The sequence below is a fragment of the Oryctolagus cuniculus genome, chromosome 17, assembly GCF_051225735.1.
Source record: "Oryctolagus cuniculus isolate XC-2025 breed Fujian yellow rabbit chromosome 17, ASM5122573v1, whole genome shotgun sequence".
Taxonomy (NCBI): Eukaryota; Metazoa; Chordata; class Mammalia; order Lagomorpha; family Leporidae; genus Oryctolagus; species Oryctolagus cuniculus.
The window spans coordinates 19,958,124-19,980,466 of NC_142883.1; the positions used below are offsets into that span (position 1 = coordinate 19,958,124).

General features: G+C 54.1%; 1 protein-coding gene and 1 long non-coding RNA gene across 2 annotated transcripts; one reads left to right on the forward strand and one right to left on the reverse strand.

Annotated features, from left to right (window-relative positions):
* Nucleotides 1-1,480: 1,480 nt before the first annotated feature.
* On the reverse strand, nt 1,481-12,580 carry G6PC1 (glucose-6-phosphatase catalytic subunit 1). Its single transcript, XM_002719415.6, has 5 exons — nt 12,277-12,580; nt 8,421-8,530; nt 6,804-6,909; nt 4,524-4,639; nt 1,481-3,107 (listed from the first exon to the last, which is right to left on the reverse strand). The coding sequence occupies exons 1-5, from the start codon at nt 12,510-12,512 to the stop codon at nt 2,596-2,598; spliced, it is 1,080 nt and encodes a 359-aa protein (XP_002719461.2). The 5' UTR covers nt 12,513-12,580; the 3' UTR covers nt 1,481-2,595.
* A 1,592-nt stretch (nt 12,581-14,172) lies between these two features.
* LOC149121125 (uncharacterized) lies at nt 14,173-15,897 on the forward strand. The gene is made up of 4 exons (XR_016224002.1): nt 14,173-14,308; nt 15,184-15,308; nt 15,389-15,569; nt 15,677-15,897. It is a non-coding gene; the product is annotated as an uncharacterized LOC149121125 (long non-coding RNA).
* The last annotated feature ends 6,446 nt before the right edge of the window (nt 15,898-22,343 follow it).

Here is a 22,343-nt window from a genome sequence, read left to right on the forward strand (position 1 = left end):
TGTAAGCAGTGGCTTAACCTGCTGCACCACAGCATTGCCCCCCTTCAGTTTTATAATGGCCTTCAGCCAAAACAAATCAGATCTTCCCTCATCTGAATTAAGAACTTTATCTATCTGGGACTGGCAATGTGGCATAGCGGGTAAAGCCACCTCCTGCATTGCTGGCATCCCATATGGGCACCGGTTCGAGTCCCGGCTGCTCCACTTCCAATCCAGCTCTCTGCTATGGCCTGGGAAAGCAGTAGAAGATGGCCCAAGTCCTTGGGCCCCTGCACCTGAGTGGGAGACCCAGAAGAGGCTCCTGGCTCCTGGCTTCAGATTGGCGCAACTCCAGCTGTTGCAGCCAATTTGGGAGTGAACCAGCGAATGGAAGACCTCTCTCTCTCTCTCTCTCTCTCTCTCTCTCTCTCTGCCTCTCCTTCTCTCTCTGTGTAACTATGACTTTCAAATAAATAAATCTTTAAAAAAGAAGAACTGTATCTGGCATTGGAGGGATGGTTTGAAAAACAGCAGCCAATCTTGCCAGGCTCCATGGAGTGCCCCAGGGAAGAGGGGAGGAAGCCGAGTACGGGCTCTGGAATCACACTACAGGCAGCACCGCCGTTCTGGACAAGATCCTAGCCCCTCCGTGCCTATTCATGTGCAATATGAGGGTGAGTTACAGTAGCCACCTCCCAGAGATGTTGGGAAAGTCAATCGAGTTAACTGTGGAAATGAAACGCATGGGGCAGAGCCTGGCATACAGCAAACCTGCTATAGATATCATCTGTTATGTGTCCTGATCAGCCTCCCAGATGGAATGCGGTGGGGACACCGTTTACCTGCAAGGACCTTGGACTTGGTCCCTGAGAACAAATGAATCATGAGCCCGGCTCATGCTCTGCCTGAGCAGTGGGGCTCCATTCAGACGGATCCAATCATTTCCTGTCTCCCTGGGTGACCGTTAGCGTCTCTGTGGGACTTAGCACCCAGATCCAGCAGGAGGCCCCAGCCTTCCCCAAGTCCACACATTCCGAAGTTCTCAGCCTCCGTGTCCAGGGCTGTGGCGCTGACCTGAGGCCCCTGGAGCTGGGAGCCTGGGCGCGGGATGCCGAGAAGCCTGCAGCTCCCTGAGCACGCCCGGGTGCGGGACCTGCGCTGCGTGGTCAGCTCTGCCCAGGAACCTTGCTGACACCAGTGTGTCACTCACACCAGTGGATCCCAGCGTCGCCCACTCTGCTGCCACGACTTGCGTGGCCTGGTGGCTAATGTCCAGGCCTGCTCAGCTCGGCATCTTCCTTGTTCTGGGCTGTGTTGATGGCTTAACTCCACCTGCGCCCTGTGTGAAGGCTCCTGCTGAACTCAAGACACCACGCTCCTTCTCCAGGGGGAGCACAGAGGCACAGAGAAACCAGATGATTTGTTTGGGGAAACTGAGAAAGAGCTAGAAATTGAGCTGGGCCAGAATTAGACCTAAAATATAGCAATCAGCCAGACTTCATTCTTAAATAAGATGTTGTTTAATAAAATACTGCACACATGCATTTTTCTTTTCAAAGATGTTAAAAGCAGGATGGTTGGTATGAATGATAATACAAGATATTCTATTTAATTAATAGCAAAAACAAAAAGTCTCAAATAAATAGCTTCAGCATTTTTTCTTTAAGGACGCAGTCTGCAAATCAGCTCAGATATTGAGAACAGACGTGGAGCAGCTTGGCTTTTCCTCTACAAATGTGCTCTTGGTTGTCTTGGGCTAGAGAAAGGAGTCGTGTTTGCCCTCCAGGAATCAAAAGTAACATTGGAGTGACCTTCCGGAAACAGCAATCCTGACCCTCTCTCCCAAGATTTCAGAGCTTAACTGAAACCTACAAAAGCACCAACGTCACCCTTCAGGCATCTGGGGTCCGGCGGGGCGGCTGTGGAACCACTGGGACATTCTGGGGGAAACAGATCTGGGCTTAGAAGGAGGAAGATGTAAGGGGCTGGAAGAAAAGTTGACTGTGCCCGGCTGTTCCTGCCTGGTGCAATATCGGGGCCACCAGAGCCATTCAGAAATCCAAGTAAATGCAACAATGACCACGCACCTACAGTGGCAAAGCGCCAGTGGCGGTGTCACCGCACTGCCGCCAACTCCTTGTCCGGGCCACTCCGCCCCTGCTGAGAGGGCCCCATGTAAAGGTTGGAACACCATGAAGGCTGTGTGGACACTGCTTGGCATGCAAATATGCAGGCTACTCCCAACTCTTCCTCAATCCTTCCTTCTTTCCCTGCGAAATCTTTCTCCTTTCCTTGGTAAGGACGAGCATGGGTAGGCATTCTCAGCTGGGACTTCCGGCCTGGGCTTGCGCATGTCCCTGCCTGGAAGTCTTACTTTTTGGCATGTCTGACATGCCAAAGCACAAGTAAGTAGGTCTTGGGGGGAAGAAAAATCCAGAATGAGCCAACTTCTAACAGTCAAGGCTTTCTCAAATAGCCTCAGCCCATATGACTAGCATTGCAAAACCGGGCAGTCACCTGAGCTACTTGTAACGCCTCTGGCCTCCAACCGGGCTGGCCCAAGACCTTCGTCCCACCCCGTAATCCTCGCCACAGTCATCGAAGGCTCCACAGCCCTTACAAAGACTTCTTGTGTGTCTGGCCCAGGACCCGGGCGAGGCAGTAGGGGACGAGACTGACGGATGCCAGTGGCACTGCCGCACTCTTGCAGAAAGACAGGGCATAGAAGACCAACTCCACGTGGGAGGGGGGCTTCAGAGAGTCGAGGAGGTGCAGCAGGACGAGGGAGACCACGATACAGCCGAGCCGGAAGGGGAGCCGCCTGTTCAGCCTGCCCTTGCGGCTCTCTCTGTACATGCTGGAGTGGAGCGCCAGCCCCAGGCCAAAGAGCGTCCCCAGGTTCTTGAGCAGGCTGGCGAAGGGCGTGGTGTCGATGTGGACCCATTCTGGCCGCTCGCACCAGCGCTTGGCCTTCTCCAGGGTCCACAGGAGGTCCACCCCCAGCCCCTTGAGCAGCAGGTAAAATCCAATGGCAAAGCTAAACAGGAAGAAGGTGATGAGAAAATACTTCTGGAGGCTGGCATTGTAGATGCCGCGGATGTGGTGGAAGGCTTCGGCCACGGCGATGCCTGGGCAGAAGAGAGAAGGGCCGTGAGGAAGGGGGGTGGCGCTGGGGCCTCACCGGCAGTGGGTGTGGAGCGACGGGTGACCCTGCTATTCATCCTGCCATCGAACAGTGAAATCGCTGCACACTGCAGGGCTGTCCAGCTGATTGCTCTGTGTGACTCTTGGATGGGAGAGTCCTACCTTGCACGGGTTTCCTGACAGGGGGTCCTCCTGTCTCTACTTGAACACCCTTAGGAGTGAAAAACTCACTCCCACTAGAACTCCTTTCACCTTTGAGTGCATTTGATTGTTAGAAAGTTATCTCCCCTGGATGCTGGTGTTGTGGTGTGGCGGGAAAGCTGCTGCCTGCAATGCTGGCTTCCCATGTGGGTGCTGGTTTGAGTCCCGGCAGCTCCACTTCCGATCCAGCTCCCTGCTAATGGCCTGGGAAAGCAGTGGAAGATGGCCCAAGTCCTTGGGCCCCTGCACCCACGTGGGAGACCTGGAAGAAGTACCAGACTCCTAGCTCTAGCCCCAGTGCACCCATCTGGGCAGTGAACCAGCAGATGGAAGCTCACTCTCTCTCCTCTCTCTCTGCCTCTCCTCTTCCCTCTGTACCTCTGCCTTTCAAATAAATAAAAAATAAATATTTTAACAAAGCAGTTCTTCCTTATGCTGACTTCTGTCACGCCACCCGTCAGTCTCAGTTCCTTCCATGGCATCACAGTAAGGGGACGGTTCTCTCCAGCCTAAACATCCCCCGGCCTTTCCCATGACGTGGCTTCCAGGCCTTCCTCAAACATGGCACCGGGGCTAACCACTGTGCTACTGCTGCGGTCCCTGGAGACCGCTGTTTTCCTTGTTTCAACACAGCTCTTCCCATGCTCTTAGTTCTCTGGGGAGGAAAGTCCATGATTTCCTTAAGGGCTCCCACTCGAGTGCCTCCCACGAAATCAACACACTTTTCTTACACTTAACCTAAATCTTTTCTCTAAGAAAACACAGGTATACAAAACTCTGAACCTATGGAAGAGATCAACTATTGGGTTTGCGAATGAATGTAGTTAAGCCAAGACTTTTCTTAGGGCACCGTGTTAATGTGTTGCATTTGGTAGATACTCTGAGAACTAAATCAGAGGCCACTCCCAGTGGAAGATTAGTGAGACACGAAAGATGTGCAAAGCTCGACCATTTCAAGCTAATTCAATTGGGTGACTTAATTTGATGACTTGCAACTTTTCCGGCCATGTTTCATCCAGTGGATCTGGGCACTCCTGCAGAAATGAACCTTTCCAAACCACCCGCCCTTGACTTTCAGCCCAGTGAAATGTTCACAGCGCTGATAACACACACAGTATGGCTGGAATTCTGGGATTTTGTCTGGATTAGGGACAAGTGGGATTGGAGGGGAAGAGGAAGGGAGCCGGAGCAGCTGATACCTGACAAGACTCCAGCAACAACCTGGTGGGGAAAGTGAGCAGCAAGGTAGATCCGCGACAGACAGACGTTCAGCTGCACTGCCCAGAAAGCCAGCCACAGCACCACGGTCAAGCACCTGCGGGAGAGGCAGTCATACAGAACCCGGGCTCTGCTCTTCCAACGGAGAGAAAACCCAGACAGGAATGGCGGAGACTGGCGAACCTGGTGCCATCAGCAGAATTTCTGTAGATGAAGTCTCTGCCCGAGAGCTTAAAGATGCCTGTGAAAGGGGCCAGCACTATGGTGTAGTGGGGGTGACGCTGTAGCCTCTGCCTGCGACGTCAGCACCCCATGTGGGTCCTGGTTAAAGTCCCAGCTGCTCCACTTCTGATCCGGCTCCCTGCTAATGCACCTGGGAAAGCAGCTGAAGATGGCCGAAGTGCTTGGGCCCTTGCACCCATGCGGGAGCCCTGGAAGAAGCTCCTGACTCCTGGCCTTGGCCTGGCCCAGCCCTGGGCATTGTGGCTATTTGGGGAGTGATCCAGTGGATGGAAGATCTCTCCTCTCCTTCTCTCTCTCTCCACCACCGCCCCCCCCCCCGTAACTCTGCCTTTCAAATAAATAAATAAATAAATAAATAAATATTTAAAAGGGGGAGTGAACCTGCAGATGGATGATCTCTCTCATTGTGTCTCTATTTGTCCCCATCTCTGCTTTTCAAATAAATAAAATTTTCCAAAAATGAAAAAAAAGATGCCCATGATAAATGGCAGATCCTGCCTATTTGATCTGATTGGCAATCAAGGATTTGCACAGCAGCTGCATACCCAGGTTCCCTGTAGAGGGAAGGTCTGGGTCTCTGTTTATTTTAACCTGGAGGCCGGTGCCGCAGCTCACTAGGCTAATCCTCCGCCTTGCGGCGCCGGCACACCGGGTTCTAGTCCCGGTCGGGGCGCCGGATTCTGTCCTGGTTGCCCCTCTTCCAGGCCAGCTCTCTGCTGTGGCCAGGGAGTGCAGTGGAGGATGGCCCAGGTGCTTGGGCCCTGCACCCCATGGGAGACCAGGAGAAGTACCTGGCTCCTGGCTTCGGATCAGCGCGGTGCGCCAGCCGCAGCACGCTGGCTGCAGCGGCCATTGGAGGGTGAACCAACGGCAAAGGAAGACCTTTTTCTCTGTCTCTCTCTCTCACTGTCCACTCTGCCTGTCAAAAAAAAGTTTTTTTTTTTAACCTGGAGAGGGCAACTCTGCTTGGTACAGAAATAAGCTTTTTGTTTGTTTGCTTGTTTGTCTGTTTTAGTTTTCAACTGACTTTCTCTTTCTGGTTTGTTATTGTTGCTGTTGTATTCATTTTATTTGAAAAGCAGAGAGAGACAGGGGGTGGGGGAGTTCTTCCATCTGCTGGTTCACTCTCCCCAGTGCTCACTACAGCTGGGCCTATGCTAAGCCAGTGCCAGGAGCCCAGAACTCAATCTGGGTAGCAAGCATCCAAACATTTGAGCCATCATCTGCTGTGCATTAGCAGAAAGCTGGATTGGAAGTGGGTAGCCAGGACTCGAACCAATGTGGGATGCGGGTGTCCCAAGCGATGACTTAACCTCTGCACCCAACACCCACCCTCCAGAAATAGTGGGGTTTTTTTTGTTGTTTTGTTTTGTTTTGTTTTGACAGGCAGAGTGGACAGTGAGAGAGAGAGAGAGCCAGGGAGAAAGGTCTTCCTTTACTGTTGGTTCACCCTCTAATGGCCGCCGCGGCCAGCGCGCTGTGGCAGGCTCATCGCACTGTGGCAGGCTCATCGCACTGATCCGAAGGCAGGAGCCAGGTTCTTCTCCTGGTCTCCCATGCGGGTGCAGGGCCCAAGGACTTGGACCATCCTCCACTGCCCTCCCGGGCCACAGCAGAGAGCTGGACTAGAAGAGGAGCAACTGGGACAGAATCCGGCGCCCCGACCGGGACTAGAACCTGGTGTGCTGGTGCCGCAGGCGGAGGATTAGCCTATTGAGCCGCGGTGCTGGCCTCAGAAATAGGTTTTTATTGAAGCCCTGTTACTACCTTGCTGTCTGATCTGTGGAAGCCCCTTCATGGTGTTAACCCGAATCTCCCTATTGGTAAAACACAGGGTTGCACTAACATTTTGTGACTCTGGTGTTCACCCTCAGCAAAAGTGCCACAACTCTTAGCAGTGCCAGCCCAGGGTGTGGGGATGGGCCAGGGGTGTGCGGCAGAGCGAGTACTGTGTCAGTTGCAGGGAGAGCCCCGCCCACCCGCCTTCCACCGCCCACAGCCCAGGGGTGAGTTCTTACCGAAATCTGTAGGTCAGCTTTTTCTTCCCCCGAAAGATGGAGAGTATGGAAGTGACCATCACGTAGTACACACCTGCTGTACCCATGGCATGGCCAGAGGGACTCCCTGGAGGGAAGACAAAGGATGAGTGGCTCAGAGATGCAAAGCTCTCCACCTGGGAGCCAGGGCTAGGTCTAGCGGGTAAGAGGCCCACCCCTCGTGTCAGAGTGCCTGGCTTCAGGGCTTGGTTCTACTCCAGGTTCCGGTTCCCAGTCATGCACACGGCAGGAGGCAGCATGGCTCAAGCAGTTGGGTCCCTGTCACCCATGGGGAGACCTGGATGGAGTTCCAAGCCCCTGGCTTTGGCCTGGCCCCGTCCTGACTGTTGCAGGCATTTGGGGAGTAAACTAACAAATGGGAGTTTTGGTTAAGAAAGTTTTTTTTTTAATTGCTTCCACCCAGGAGACTGCCAGGAGGCATCATCCTCCCTTCCTTCCAGTCATCCACCCATGCACCCATTCTACCACCCATTCATTGTTTCTTTAGAGAAAGGCAGAGGGAGGGGGAGGGAGAAGAGAGCAAGTGAGCAGGGACCCAGTGACCTGAGCCATCACCACGGCCTAGCAGGAAGCTGGAGCCAGGAGCCGAGGCTGGCTATCAAGCCCGTTTCAGAGATGGACCCCTGACCCAGCTCAGGGCGAGCCTGAAGAGCGCTCCCCAGACTCAGAGCTCCATGTGGCTTGGTTCAGACTGAATTGAACCTGCATTTTCCTTCTGCCCTACTGAGCCCCTCCCTCCCTCCCTCCAGGGCTGCCACTGAGGGTCTCAAGACTCCAGCCTGCCAGTCTGCACTGGAGTCAGCCGTCTAGGGACTCCCGGAGGTGATGCTGTTTCTTTCTTCTTCTTTTTGCGTGTGGAATACCTTCTCTGGTCACCTCCATGCTTCACTTGTATATCACTCCCCCCTCCGTTGGAATCGTAGCTCCGCAAGGGGCAGGGGGCCTCGGGTCTGTCCCGCCCACTGTCGACGGTGTTCCAGGCACCCAGCAGCATGGCTGGGACACAGTGGGTGCTCAGTAACAGCCGAGTGAGTGAGTGGGCTCTGCAGTGAACAAGGGTCTGTGAGGGCAAATGACTAAGGAGACGGGGTCTCTCAGGAAGCCGTGTCCACCCTGAAACATGGCGGGGAGGGAAGTGCTGGGGGCTCCTGCCACGAACAGAAGCAAATCAAACCTGTCATTTGACTTATCTGCATCTGGCTGGCTGTAACCAAGAAAAGGCAGGGTTGGGACTGGCTGATCAGCTCAGGAGGACTTGTCTGCTGGACATCCAGGGGCCCAGGATTCTACCGCGTTCCCCCCCTGGACACAGGCACAGTCTCTCTCTCCAGCCCTTTGCCAGGGTCAAGGGAGAAGGAGGTGCCCCTGCCTCTCTGGACTCGCAGCTGGGGTTCTGGAAACACCAGGCAGATTTTTCAGAGACAGTATAGTGCTTTGCTGGAGTGAATTAAAATGGAGTTATACCCCATGGACGACCACGACACGTCCCTTCAAGGTCAACTTTGCCCACAATGAATGCTACTAGGTGACCATGATGAGCAAGGGCAGCTTCTGTCTCTGCAGGGCTGGGAGTCTCACCTGGCCCAGTCTCACAGGTGACAGGGAATTGCTTTATCACTGGCACGGAGGTGTTGCTGTAGTAGTCGGTGTCCAGCACCCACCAGTATGGGCGCTGCCCAAAGAGAATCCTGCAGAAAGAACAGGGCCTGGAGTTATTGACGGAATGCTTTTGCCCAGGAGAGAGTATCTTGAGGGGAAGATCTATGAAGGTATCTCAAAACGTTCATGGAACAGGTCTGGCCTTGGGGTGAAGACATCCCTGTGCCACATCGGAGGACCTGGTTCTGACTCCAAGCTCAGCCCTGCCTCCAGCTTCCTGCTAATGCAGACCCAGAGGGGCAGCAGGGATGGCTCAAGTGATAGGGTCCCTGCCCCCCATGTGGGAGGCCTGGATCGAGTTCCTTGGTCCTGGCTTCGGCCCAGCCCAGCCTCAGCCACATCAGAGGATGGAAGTGCTATCTCTCTGCCTCTCAAATAAAGAAATAAAAAAAAAATTAAAAACAGTTCATGGAAAATGTGCATTATGAAACAATTATGCACTTGTCAGAATTTTTAAATTTCTGACTTTTTAAAAAGCTTGTTTGTTTTTATTTATTTGAAAGGCAGAAAGAGGGAGAGAGAGAAGATGGAGACTGATCTTCTACCTGCTGCTTCGCTCTCCACTTGCTCACAACAACCTGGGCTGAGCCAAGCTGAAGTCAGGAGCCAGGAGCTCCGCACAGTCGGCAGGGACCAGGTACTTGAGCCATCCTCACCTGCTGCTTCCCAGGTACATTAGCAGGAAGCTGGGTCAGAAGCAGAGGCAGAACCTGATCCCAGGCACTCTGATAGGGGATACGGGTGTTCCAAGTGGACACCAAAACAGACTTGTCTTTTAATTCCTTTTCCTATGACCTTGACAAAAATTTATTTATTTGTGTCTCACTTTATTTGAAAGGCAGAGAGACAGAGAGAGGGTCCATCCACTGATTTACTCTCCATATTGGGTAAGGCCGAGGCCAGGAGTCTGGAACTCAGATGGATCTCCCATGTGGGTGGCAGAGACCCGCGTAACTGAGGCGTCACCTGCCGCCTGTGTAGAAGCAGGAAGCTGAACTGGAGTAGCAGAGCTAGAACTTGAACCAGGCCCTCCGATATGGGCACGTGCACCCAAGTAGCACCTCAACTGCTGCCCCCAACACCTGCTCTTTCCATGAGCATTTTGAAATACGCCTGCATGTTTTGTCTTCAGGAAAGGGAAGCAGGTGGCTAGGAGAGGCTCGGAAGAGAAATTATATGGCACAACCTTTATATAACTTTTGAATTCTGCACTGTTCGAACATATTATCTATTCAAATATCAAGAAATCCTTGATCCTAAAATCCACAATAACAGCAGCTATATGACTTAAAAAAAGAAAAAGAGGCCGGCGCCGCGGCTCACTAGGCTAATCCTCTGCCTTGCGGCGCCAGCACCCCGGGTTCTAGTCCCGGTCGGGCGCCGGATTCTGTCCCGGTTGCCCCTTTTCCAGGCCAGCTCTCTGCTGTGGCCCGGGAGTGCAGTGGAGGATGGCCCGAGTACTTGGGCCCTGCACCCCATGGGAGACCAGGATAAGTACCTGGCTCCTGCCATCGGATCAGCGCGGTGCACCGGTCGCAGCGCACTGGCCGCGGCGGCCATTGGAGGGTGAACCAACGGCCAAAAGGAAGACCTTTCTCTCTGTCTCTCTCTCTCACTGTCCACTCTGCCTGTCAAAAAAAAAAAAAAAAAAAGAAAGAAAAATTTGTCTTGGAAGGCTGCATCCTTTAGTGTTTGCAACTTGGACTTGGAAATGCTACGAGTTCCCCTGACCTCTGCCCCAGCGCCCAGGACAACCCTCCGTTCCCAGCAGGGTTGCCCTCCATGTAGACGGAACTCCAGGAATCCGTTCAGTCTCCTCTCTGCTCTAATACAGTGTCTCAGACACACCACTTCCCATGGAAAAGCACGAACGGTTTCCACAGTGCCAGCAGGGGTCAAAGGCCAACCAGAGTGCCTCCTTTCCCCTGGAGGGTGGAAAAATGAATCCTTGCCGACAGCAGGGACAGCCGCTAACTGATCTCTGCCAATCCGGAGCAAAGCCACGGAGCTCAGGTGTCTGGAGTAGCCTTGTTTCGTTTTCCGTGGTCATGCTGCAGAATAGGCCAAGCTAGAGACGAGACTCAGCTTTCTCAGCACAAGTTCCAGCCATCTCATCACTACGCCTTGGGCCCTGGGACGGAACGAGATAAATCTTTTCCTGCTCTAAAGGAGTTTCATGGTTTATGAACTGGAAAATATTCAGGCTGGAAGGGGTCTTCAGGCCCCTCGGTTGGTTGTCAAAATGATAATGGACTGGGAGGCAGCTGGTCCCCTTCGTGTGGACAGAGAGGCCAAGCTGGAGTTAAGCTCAAGTCAGCAAGCCCTGGCTAACAAGGGCTCATTGTCAGCAGCAGGTGTTTAGCCTGGGGTGTTTATGGGTATTTAGCTCATATCTCAGTGCCCCGGGTAGACACCCTCCTCTGGCTCCAGCGCCTGACTCCAGCTTCCTGCTGATCAGACCCTGCAAGGCAGTGCTGGTGACTGAAGCAGCCACGTTCTGGATAAGTCCCTGGCTCCCAACTTCAGCCCGGGCCATTGTGGGCATTTGGAGAGTGAACCAGAAGATGGGACTCCCTTTCTCTTCTCTCTCTCTCGCTCTTGTTCTCTCTCCTCTCTCTGTCTCTCAAAATAAAATTTTAAAAGAATTCGTTGTTAAATATTTGGGTTTTGTAAGCCAGAACCATGAATAACTTGAATGTGGCCACAATGGGAGTAGCTACACAACAGAAATCAGCTAATGCTGAGATGGGGGCTTCCCTTCTCTCCTCCATAGCTGGGTTACTAGGCCTGGATGCAACACAGCTCTTAAAAGCATCGCCTATGAAGCCAGCCTTCCTGGGCGTCAGGCCTGGCTCTGCTGTTTACCAAACACGCTGGGCTCGCCATTTAGTCCTGAGACCAGGGCTTGGTCTCTTCATTTCTGAAACGCTGGTAACCACCCCCACAGACAAACGCTCAGCACATGAGCTGACACCAAGTCTTTAATCGGTGTTAACTATGATTATTGTTCAGTTTCCAGAAATAACCCAAGATTTCAGATTATAAAATTGAAACACAGGGACAGGCGTCTAGCCTAGCAATTAAGACACCCATGCCCCACATCTGATGCCTGGGCTCGCTTCCCGGCCCCACCTCGTGACCCCAGTTGTGTGCTCATGCAGGCCCTGGGAGGCTCAAGTAGTTGGGTGCCTGCCATCCACGTGGGAGACCTAGTTGAGTTCCTGGCTCCCAGCTTCCACCCAGCCCAGTCCTGACCACTGCAGACATTTGCAGCTCCCAGGGCCTGGAACCTCGCTCGCTCTCTGTCTGTGAAATAAATCACAACTTTTTTCAGACCTGGAAATGCTGAGAGTTGATGTGACTTTCTTTCCAAGGACATAGTTGGCAGGTGGCAGGACGAGGGCTGGAGCCCAGTTCTCTGGACTCCCTTCCGTCACCCCACACCACAGCTTTCTGAATCATTCGTTCCCTTTCCACGGATTCTCCTTCGTTCGTGTGTCTATCTTCTGATTACTTATTCTGCTTCAAAGTGATACAACTATGCTTCTTTGCTTAAAGCCTGCAACTGGGGCTTTTCATGATTCGCCTGTCCTTCCACTCCTTCAGTTTGTACAAAATAGGCTTCCTGGTATTTTGAACTCACTGACTGGCTTTTCTCTGCTGTCCCCCTTTCTGCAGAGGACCCAAAGTCGGGGGGCCTCCTGGGGAAAGCAGCTGCAGGTGGACAGGGAGTTCCAGCCCCTGCCTGCCCCTCACCTCTCTGCCTGGTTCTTACCACTTGAAGACGAGGTTGAGCCAGTCTCCGATCACAGCGACCCAGAGGAGTTTGATGCCCACAGCTTCTCGCAGGTGGAACCAGATGGGGAAGAGGACGTAGAAGGCATTCCTGAGGTCGGCGATCACGGACACCGAGATGAACCAGTCCTGGGAGCCTTGGTAGTTCACCTGCAGATAACGCGTTGAGCGGATCCCAAAGTCGTGGAGAGCATTCATCCCCTCCTCCATCCTCATCCCTTGGCACCGGGGAGCAGCCGGCAGGGCCTCACTGTTGCTTCAGGCTTGGTGCTGATTGCTCTACTATCAGTCTGCGCCTTGCCCCTGTTTTATGCACCCTGAATCCAGTCTGCAGGCCAACCCAGCCCTGATCTTTGGACTCAAAAAGCACTTTTGTCTAAAATCTATTGATCAAAGGTGCATCACCAGTAGGTCGATGCAAACATGTTCAGGGTGATTTACGTAAAATAGAAAAACAGGCACACAAAAACAGCCTGATCGGCCATGCACGCAGCGGGGCCAATGATTAACCTTGGCACACTGTTCCCTGGTGCAAGGGGCTGCCCTCCAGGGCCCCGAAACCAGGCCAGAGGCACGGGCCAGAGTCTAAATCCACCATGGCTCTTGGGAAGGTATCTGAACGCCTAAGTCTGTAACTGTACTTCTGTGAGGACAGAGAGGCCTTGGTGCTCTAGGCATGCAAGTTCTACAGTCACGCTTTTTTTTTTTTAAGATTTATTTTATTTATTTGAAAGACAGAGTTACAGGTAGAGGTAGAGTCAGAGAGAGAGAGACAGAGACAGAGAGGTCTTTCATCCACTGGTTCACTCCTCAAATGACCACAACGGCCAGAGCTGAGCTAATCCAAAGCCAGGAGCCAGGAGCTTCTGGGTCTCCCAAGTGGGTGCAGGGGCCCAAGGACTGACCCATCTTCCACTGCTTTCCCAGGCCATAGCAGAGATCTGGATCGGAAGTGGAGCAGCCAGGACTCGAACCTGTGTCCATGTGGGATGGCAGCGCTATAGGCCGCGGCTTTAACCTGCTGCGCCACAGTGCCGGCCCCAGTCACTCATCTTAAAACGTGGCCAGTTCTATCGTACTGGGAGCTGTCGCCTTGCAGCAGTGAGGTCTGGGGCTCCCCTGTTAGGACAACGCTTCCCCCAGTGTTGGCTCGAGACCTCTTACGGCCAGAAAAGAATCACCTGTGAACGCAGCGGTGCATGCACTGAGCGGCTGCACAGCTGAGCACGTGGAGGGTTTAACAGCCCAGTTTAAGCAGTAGAATGGGCGTACGCCCACGCAACAGGAGAGAGCTGTGTGTGGTGCGGAATCAGAACACCAGCAAGCTGGTGACTGGTGGCTCTGGAGAAAGTGTTAGAAAGTTCCAGTTATTTTAGAAAGACGGCTGCTGTAGCCTGAGCTTCCAAATGCATATGAATCTCCCTCCCAGGCCCTGACTTTAAGGTCATTCAATGAATTAATCTGAGTCTCTTGGGACTCAGAATGGAGCAGGGGAATGAATCAGGTGACAAAGTCATGCGTTTTCCAGGATAGCAGCTGGGGTGGGGTGGTGGGGGGAATAAAACTTGTAAAAATTTTCCCTGTGTTTCCATCAGTAAGTCCACATTGGCAGGTCGGGGACAAGGGAAAGCCCAGGGCTCCTGGGTCTGTAGCAGAGGTTGACATTTTCCGGGCTGGAAATGATTAAAACATCACCCAGGAGGTGCATTGTGGGTCTCAGCCCTCCCCCCACTCAGTGGCTCCCCTAATTGCCCTGGGCCGCCCTGTCCCTGTGGCCCCAGCAGCCTTATCCTGCCACACCTGGCTTGGAGGGCAGGTGCTGTGGTGGTGGTAACGGGCTGCCAGGGAAGCGTGTGTCTGGTGGTATCGGAGGGGTGGGACGTGTGCCTGTTCTGAGCCGCCCAGCCTGCACGACCAGAGACCACCTCTTCCCTCGAGACGGACGGATCTTCCTAGAAAGTGCTGAGTAACTTCTGTGCTGCTCCCTGGGGCTGGGCTTTCCATGGCCCGAGGTGAGTCGAGGACAAGCAGGGACGGTCCTCTGACAAAACATCCAAAGGCCAGTGTGCAGCTCGCCGCGGGCTTTTGGAGCCAGGGCCCTCGCGGCAGGTGGGGAGCCTCGTGTGCTCAGTGCGTCTCTCTGGGAGCCTCACAGAGAATGCCGGTGTTGATGAGGACCCCAGGTGGAGCTCATACCCCAGTCTGGGCATTCAGAGGCCCTGGCAGAGCCTCTGGCAGGCTGCCCGCCAGGCAGGGGGACCCCTTTGGTCAGAGAAGCTGTGGATTCCATCATGTGACTGCTAGACCCCAGCTCTCCACCTTCCTGTCCCTTCCTGCTTCCTCCAGCAAAGATTTAGCACGTGTAGAAGGAGGTGAGCCCCTCAGGGATCTGTGCCGCTGGGAGAGGCGGCCGATAAGAGACACTGTGTGACCTCCAGGGCCGTGTGGCTCGCGGGGCGAGTGTTGTGCATGAAGCATTCGAGTCGCTGGAGGTTTTGCTGAGAACTCGCTCATTGAAAGACCCGTCTGCAGGGGCTGGCGCTGCGGCAGCGTAGCGGGTAAAGGTGCAGCCTGCAGCTTCCGCCAGTGCAGTGGTGAGCGCTGGAGTAGCTGGGTCCCTCCCACCCACACAGGAGGCCTGGATTGAGTCCCAAGGGCTGGGCTTTGGCAGGGCCCAGCCTGGGCCACTGCGGACATTTAGGGGAGAATAGATGGAACATTCTCTCTCTCTCTCTCTCCTCCCTCCCTCCCTCCCTCCCTCTCTCCATCTGTATAGCTCTCTGCCACTCAAATGAATAAATAAATAAATACACAAATAAAATGTGAAAAACCATCTCCAGACGGGGATGCAACCACCCTTTCTGCCTCTTGCCATCCCCCCTTTCAGGAGTTCCTCCAGTTTAATTCCACTGACATCTCCTGGGCGAATCATGTGCCTGGCTCTCCGAGGAGCTCAAAGTGAGCGGTGCTTGTTCCTGAGCCCTCAACAGCCAGAGACACTGGCACCATTGTGTAAGCGGGCACATCCTTATACTGGGAAACACAGTGTGGGCAGGACAGACGTGGGCTCACTACTGTTTTATCCTTGGCAGGGAAGGCCCGAGACCCTTCTGGGGAAGTGAGCCGCTGTGTCTGGGAAGCAGCGCCCGTGGAAGATTCTTTGGGCTCCTCTCGGTCAGCCCCACAGCAGAGCCTCCAGGCATTCTCTCCATGTTCTGGTTTTAAGAGAAACTCGAAGGAGGTGCCAGGAGGGACACGCTGGGCTGCTGTCAAGTGAGTGCAGCTGGGCGGGTGTCCCGGCAGCGGGCTAAGTAGCTGCTTGCAACATCGGAATCGGTATCTGAGCCCCAGCTCAAGTCCCGGCTGTTCTTCCCATCCAGCTCCCTGCATCAGCAGACGATGGCTCAAGTCCTTGGGCCCCTGCCACCCACGTGAGACACCCAGATGGAGTTCCTGGCTCCTGGCTTTGGCCTGGCCCTGCCCCAACTATGTAGGCATTTGGGGAGTGAACCAGCAGATGGAAAATCTCTCTCTCCCCTTCTCTCTCTGTCACTGTGCCTTTCAAATATATAAATAAAATAAAAGTTAAAAAAAACAACTACAGCTGCCTCCAGGGTCCCGGCACCTTCCTTTGCCTGGAATAGAATTGACACATTAACTCGAACAAGTTTATTTACCAGTGGGAAAGCAGAGAGGGGAAGAAGCCACCGTCTACTCCGTATGCATTTCTTACCAGTAGGAAGTCTGACTTTGTTTTTCTATAGCTGACTCCCACAGTCTGTCTGGGGCCCTGGGTTCTAAGAGAGGAGCTACCTCTACGTAGCTGTTACCCGTGCAATGGGTCTTGTGAGCACCGGATAGCAGGGGTACCAGCCACAGCTTCTGTTGGAGCAGCGCAGACTTCTCTGAAGGGACGCAGCCCAAATGGCAATATGCGTGGGTTGACTTATGATGATGATGCCGGTGGTGATGATGATGTCTTTACTTGTTTGGGGTCTTTCCCTCCCAAGGGAAAAGTGGGGGAGATGGATGGTGGTAGACACTAGAAACTGGCCATGCAGCTGCCGTCACCTCCTGAGTGAGTGACCCGGTTAGTTCACCTGGTAGAAAAAACACACTGGGGAAAACAGGCACAGGGAGAGGCGGCTTAATCATTGCTAGGCATGGGAATGGCTGACTTATCTCTGGCAGCGAGAAAGTCCAGCTTCAGGACCTTGAACCGTGCATCTGTTCGCCAGCTGGGGGACGCATGGATGGCAGGGCGTGCTGTACATTTTGTCCACAGGAAAAACCTCCCTGGAAGCATTTGCTTCATGGCAAACAGCTAGCAGCTCCCTCCTGGCTGCCCTCCTGCCACTCCAGGGGCTGCCTCGACCCGACCCCAGATGAAACCCTCGCACTGTTATGGGAATCCCAGACTGACCTTCCTCTCCCTCCCCGCCTTCTTCCTCAACCGCCTCCCTGGGAGCAGCCATCAGCAGATATCCTGTTTCCACAAACAGCCAGCCGGCTCCTACACACACACACACACACACACACGCACACGTGGCTCCTCTCCACGTGCGCTCCATCAACCCTGTGCTCTCGCTATCAAATTCCACCCTTCCTGCAGGAGTTAAACTTTGTCAGCGGGGCACTGGCCAGGCAGCGGCCAGGGAAGGAGGTTTCCCAAAATAAAATATGGTCAGGATGGTTTGGAAAAGGCTCATTTCCCCCTTGTCCTCATCTGCACCCCAGGGACACAGGGCAGCTAAGCTGAGGAGGGAAGGGAAGTGGCCTGGAGCTGGGGATCTTGCCCCAAACTGCTGTTCCTCTTGGCTGCAGACCACGGGTGCTTTGGAAGAATTGGGGTGGGGAGGGGCCGGCACTGTGGTGTAGCTGGTAAGGCCGCCACCTACGGTGCCAGCATCCCATATGGGCCCTGGTTTGAGTCCCAGCTGCTCCTCTTCCAGTCCAGCTCTCTGCTATGACCTGGGAAAGCAGTAGATGGCCCAAGTCCTTGGCCCCTGCACCCACGAGGGAGACCTGGAAGAAGCTCCTGGCTCCTGGCTTTGGATCAGCTCAACTCTAGCTATTGTGACCATCTCGGGAGTGAACCAGCAGATGGAAGACCTCTCTTTCTCTCTACCTCTGCCTCTGGCTGTCTGTAACTCGGCCGTTCAAATAATTAAATAAATCTTTAAAAAATAAAAAGAAGGAGAGGAGGGGATGCAGGCCGCAGCTGAGTTTCTGGGTGACTGGGAGGTAGGGGCTGGGAGAGGTGAGGCGGGCGTGGGGCAGAAGGCGTATCCTGCGTTTCCTTAGAGGACGTCCTGGAACACCCACCCTTCCCACAGGCAGCCTGGGAGACTGCCCCCCCTCTGCTGCCATCCCAGGGCTTAGAAGATACCGTAGAACCAAGAGGAAGATGTGAGAACCGGACAGCCGGGGTGGTGCTTGGTTCAGAGGTTCTAGTTTTGTCGCCTATAAAAGGAGACTGGAGACCCTCACCCTCCTTGTAGCCTTGACACTGCCGTGTCTGCAGTCAGCGAGGGAATGCTAACTTCTGATTATCTCACAGAAGATAATAATTACTATGCATTATTGCCGGAAGGAAAAGATAACCGCGGTCCTATTTTTAAAATAGAAATATTTTCAAAAATAATCCTTTCACGTGGCTAAAAACAAAGAGTTGGAAAGAATATTCTGTGACGTTACTTTTCCTCTTACCCACGGACACCTTCCAAGCCCAGACCTGGGGGTCCGAGAGGCCCAGCGCCCGCCAGAGCCTGGTTCCCAGCCAGGTCCCCTCGGCCCTGCCCGCTCCTGCAGTCCCCCCGTCCCGCCCCCAGCTCTGTGCCTGTCCTTTAATCAGCCCTTTCTTGAACAGCTGGGGAAATTCCATCCCACATCAATGCCCACTTTCCATAGCCAGTTATTAGTCTCTCCCTCTTCCGGAGCCGGGCTGGGGGACATAGTTAGGAAATTATCCTAATTAATGGTCTTGGAGCCATTTCACCCACAGTGCGCCACTCGGAGAGCTCCCAGGTCAGGGCTCAGAAGTATCGCGAATACAGTGAGGTTAGTGAGGCTACACCCCCGCCTCGGGTCTGGCAGGCGGCCGTGTGTGTGCGTGTGTGTGTGTGCGTGTGTGTGCACGCGCCGTGGGATGATTCTGAGCTGTGAAAACACAGCAGGGCTCCTGTAGGAAGTCGACCGTCTGGCCAACGCCCGCCTGGCTCCCTGGACACGGGTCCTGACGGGGCCTGGCCTCTGGCTGGCAGACAGGAGCAGGGCAGGAGGGCCCAGCCTGCCTCCCTCCCTCCTTTGGGGCAGACAGGAACAGCAGTGCCTGCTTTGTTCTGAAGAGTATAAAGAGTTTGTTCATCTTAGTGGGTTTGACGTGAAAAGGAAGGCGGCGCCTCCGGGGGCCTCACCGGCCGTGAAGTTGAGACAGCAGGGCCTGCTGCTCCCTCTTAAACCCTGCGTGACTCCAGCCTCCCCTGCCTGAGCACGGCCTTCTTAGCATCAGACCCGCGGGCTGGCCTCTCCTGCTTCTGTCTCCCTGACCACTGGGCTCCACCTCACACCCAATGGGTGACCGCCGTGAGCTGTGGCATTCACTGCAGCCCCTGCAAGCTCTACTCTTCCTCCTCCTCCGTCCATGGTCATGCGGTGCTGAGCCCCATTTGGGCACCACATACACGCCCCACAGCCATAATTTCCACCCAGTCTGCTCTTCACCCAGACTTTTCCTGTTAGGGCGATGGATCTCCCTTGCCCCCGCCATCCTACAGGCATGGAGCCTGACAGCTGGGAATCACCTCGGACGCCTCTTTGTGCCCCATTTGCAGTAACCCATCAGGAGCTCTCTACGGGTCATTTATTTATCTGAAAGGCAGAGACTGATAGAGAGCGCTCCCATCTGCTGGTTCACTCCCCAGATGCGTGCAGTGAGTGGCTAGCACTGGGTCAGCTGAAGCTGGGAGTCCCACATGTGGGTGGCAGGAACCCAACGACTTGAGCCATCAGTGCTGCCGCCCAGGATCTCCATTAGTGGAAGCTGGAGTCGGGACCTGGAGCCGGAAGTAAAACCCAGCTACTCCGCTGGGGGAGGTGGGAGTCTTACGTGGCTTTTTAACCACAGAGCTAAATGCCTGAGTCCTTCCTTGCATTTTCTGCTCTCGCTGCTCCTGGCCCATCCTGTCTCCACCCACGAGACCCTTCCCTACCTAACGGTCTCCTGCGTCCCTCCTCACTCTCCATCCGGGCCGTTCTGTAGGCAAAGGAGCCTTCGTCCTCTGCACTCGTCCTCTGGGAAACAGTGGCTGCCCACTGCCTACAGAATCTTCAAACCCAAGTTCACGTGCAGTCAGACCCCAGCTTATCTCCCTAGTCTTGTGCCTTGGCCCCCACACCCAAACTAGATGGGTTTGGATTTCCCAAACATGCCTTGATTTTCCTAACTTTGGTCTTCCCTCCGCCTGGAATATCATTTCCAGTAACTCCTCGCGTCCTGATTCCAGCCATAATTCCAGATCAAGCTAATAAAACCTCCCCAAGGTGCTGACGTCCATCTGCCATCCAGTGTGAAGGACCACTCGGGTTTGACCTTGGCTGGTGCTTCACGGTTCCTACCTTAGGGCACCTGCTTATCACATTCAAACCCCGCGGTCCAGTTGTCCTGCCCCCCTCTGCCTTTTATCCCGAGCTCTGAGTGCCAAGAAGGCCTCCCTTGCAGACTCCAGAACTGAGCCCTGCTGACGTGTGTGGTGCCAGCGTGGGGGGCTGTTCAGGTGGCTGAGAAGGGTCCCTGCTCCTGACACACGCCCCTTAGCCGCTCTTCCCATCAAGACAATGAAGTATGTGCGTCAGTCCTTACCTGGTGTCCTTACCCTGAGTGACGGAAGAGGGTTTGCTCTTTTAAGCCAGTACGTTTTAGGATTGTTTCATTTAATTTTTTTAAAGTTTATTTTCTCTTCTACTTGAAAGGCAGAGAGAGAGAGAGAGCGAGAGCAAGAGAGAGAGAGAGAAAGCTTCCATTGATGCTTCACTCCCTAAATGTCCACATCAGCCAGGGCTGGGCCAGGCTGAAGCCAGGAGCCCGGAACCGAATCCAGGTCTCCCATGTGAATAGCAGGAGCCAGGATAGTTGAACCCTCAGCATCTGCTGGCTCCCAGCATGCATATTAGCTGGAAGCTGGATCAGAAGTGGAAGAGCTGGGACTTGAACCATCACCCCAGATGGCAGGCAGGTGCCCCAAGCAACATCTTAACCTCCGAACCCAATGCGAACCCCTAAGGCTGTTTCTTCCATAGCAACTGAAACACCCAGTAGACGGCTGGTCAGCAAACAGCTAAATAAGAGCGAGCCTTTGATGAACACTGTATCCTAGGGACCAGTTTTAGAAAATGACATGGATTAGCTCATCTATTCTCATAAAAGTCCTGAAGCAGATTTTGTTGTCCTTGTATTACAGGTGAGGAACGGAGAAGTTAGGTAACTTGTTCAAGGTCATGTTTGTGGGATCCAGTCCGTGGCCACGTAGCTGCCGAAGCCACGCTGTTAAGCATTGCCACGCCGCCTCTGGTCACCCAGAGTGAGGAAAGCATTACCGCACTGCCTTGCTGTCTCCCAAACGCCCTCGCACACCCGGGCCCCATCTGGCTTTATCTCCTGGCGCCATCCCCCAGCCTGTGCTTCAACCCCTCCCCTGCCCCGCCCTAACGGTCCACCTCCGGCTCCGCCCCTTTTTTCCCAGGCTGTCCCCGGGACCGATCTGCAGCCCTGCCAACATTCACCTGCCAGAAAACCTCCAGTCTCTTCTCCTTCTTTCGACCTCTGCCAGGTGACCCGGGGGAAGATGGCCCAGGTCCGCTTTGGAGAGGAAAGGCGTGGTCTCCGCGTGTCAGGACTGCACGTTTCAGCTCAGCCTGTGAGCCAGGGGACTGTCCACTCGGAATCTGTCTGTCTGAGCTCTTCCCTGCTGCGGTGGTTGTATCTGAAATGGCCTTTTAATTTTTTTTTTTTTTTTGACAGGCAGAGTGGACAGTGAGAGAGAGAGACAGAGAGAAAGGTCTTCCTTCGCCATTGGTTCACCCTCCAATGGCCGCTGCGGCTGGCGCACCATGCTGATCCGATGGCAGGAGCCAGGTGCTTCTCCTGGTCTCCCATGGGGTGCAGGGCCCAAGGACTTGGGCCATCCTCCACTGCACTCCCGGGCCACAACAGAGAGCTGGCCTGGAAGAGGGGCAACCGGGACAGAATCTGGCGCCCGACCAGGACTAGAACCCGGTGTGCTGGCGCCGCAAGGCGGAGGATTAGCCTAGTGAGCCGCGGCGCCGGCCTGGCCTTTTAATTTTTTAAGGTTATTTATTTATTTATTTGAAAGGCAGAGTTACAGAAAGAGGTAGAGACATAGAGAGAGAGAGAGAGAGGTCTTCCTTCTGCTGGTTCACTCCCCAAATAGCCACAATGGCTGAAACTGGGCCGATCTGAAGCCAGGAGCTTCTTCCAGGTCTCCTATATGGGTGCAGGGGCCCAAGCACTTGGGCCATCTTCTACTGCTTTCCCAGGCCACACCAGAGAGTTGGATTGGATGTGGAGTAGCTGGGACTCAAACTGGTGGCCATATGGGATGCCAGCACTGCAAGCGGCAGCTTTACCAGCTATGCCACAGCATTGGCTCTGTGAAGTGGCTTTTTAAAAGGCAACAACTTGGCCAGCACTGTGGCGCAGCGGGTTAATGCCCTGGCCGGAAGCACCAGCATCCCATATGGGCACCCGATTCTAGATCCAGCTGCTCCACTTCTGATCCAGCTCTCTGCTATGGCCTGGGAAAGCAGTGGAAGATGGCCCAAGTCCTTGGGATCCTGCACCTGTGTGGGAGACTTAGAAGAAGCTCCTGGCTCCTGACTTCGGATTGGCGCAGCTCCAGCCATTGCAGCCAATTGGGGAGTGAACCAGCGGATGGAAGACCTCTCTCTCTCTCTCTCTCTGCCTCTCCTCTCTGTGTAACTCTGACTTTCAAATAAATAAATAAATCTTAAAAGAAAAAAGGCATCTAA

Bases quoted from the DNA above. Each gene is read 5' to 3' on its own strand.
- G6PC1 (XM_002719415.6), bottom strand. From the start codon at position 12,512: ATGAGGATGGAGGAGGGGATGAATGCTCTCCACGACTTTGGGATCCGC. The intron at 8,531-12,276 runs GTAAGAACCAGG...TTCTTTCTGCAG, and splicing joins CTCAACCTCGTCTTCAAGTG to GATTCTCTTTGGGCAGCGCC. The intron at 6,910-8,420 runs GTGAGACTCCCA...TCTTCCCTCCAG, and splicing joins CACCTGTGAGACTGGGCCAG to GGAGTCCCTCTGGCCATGCC.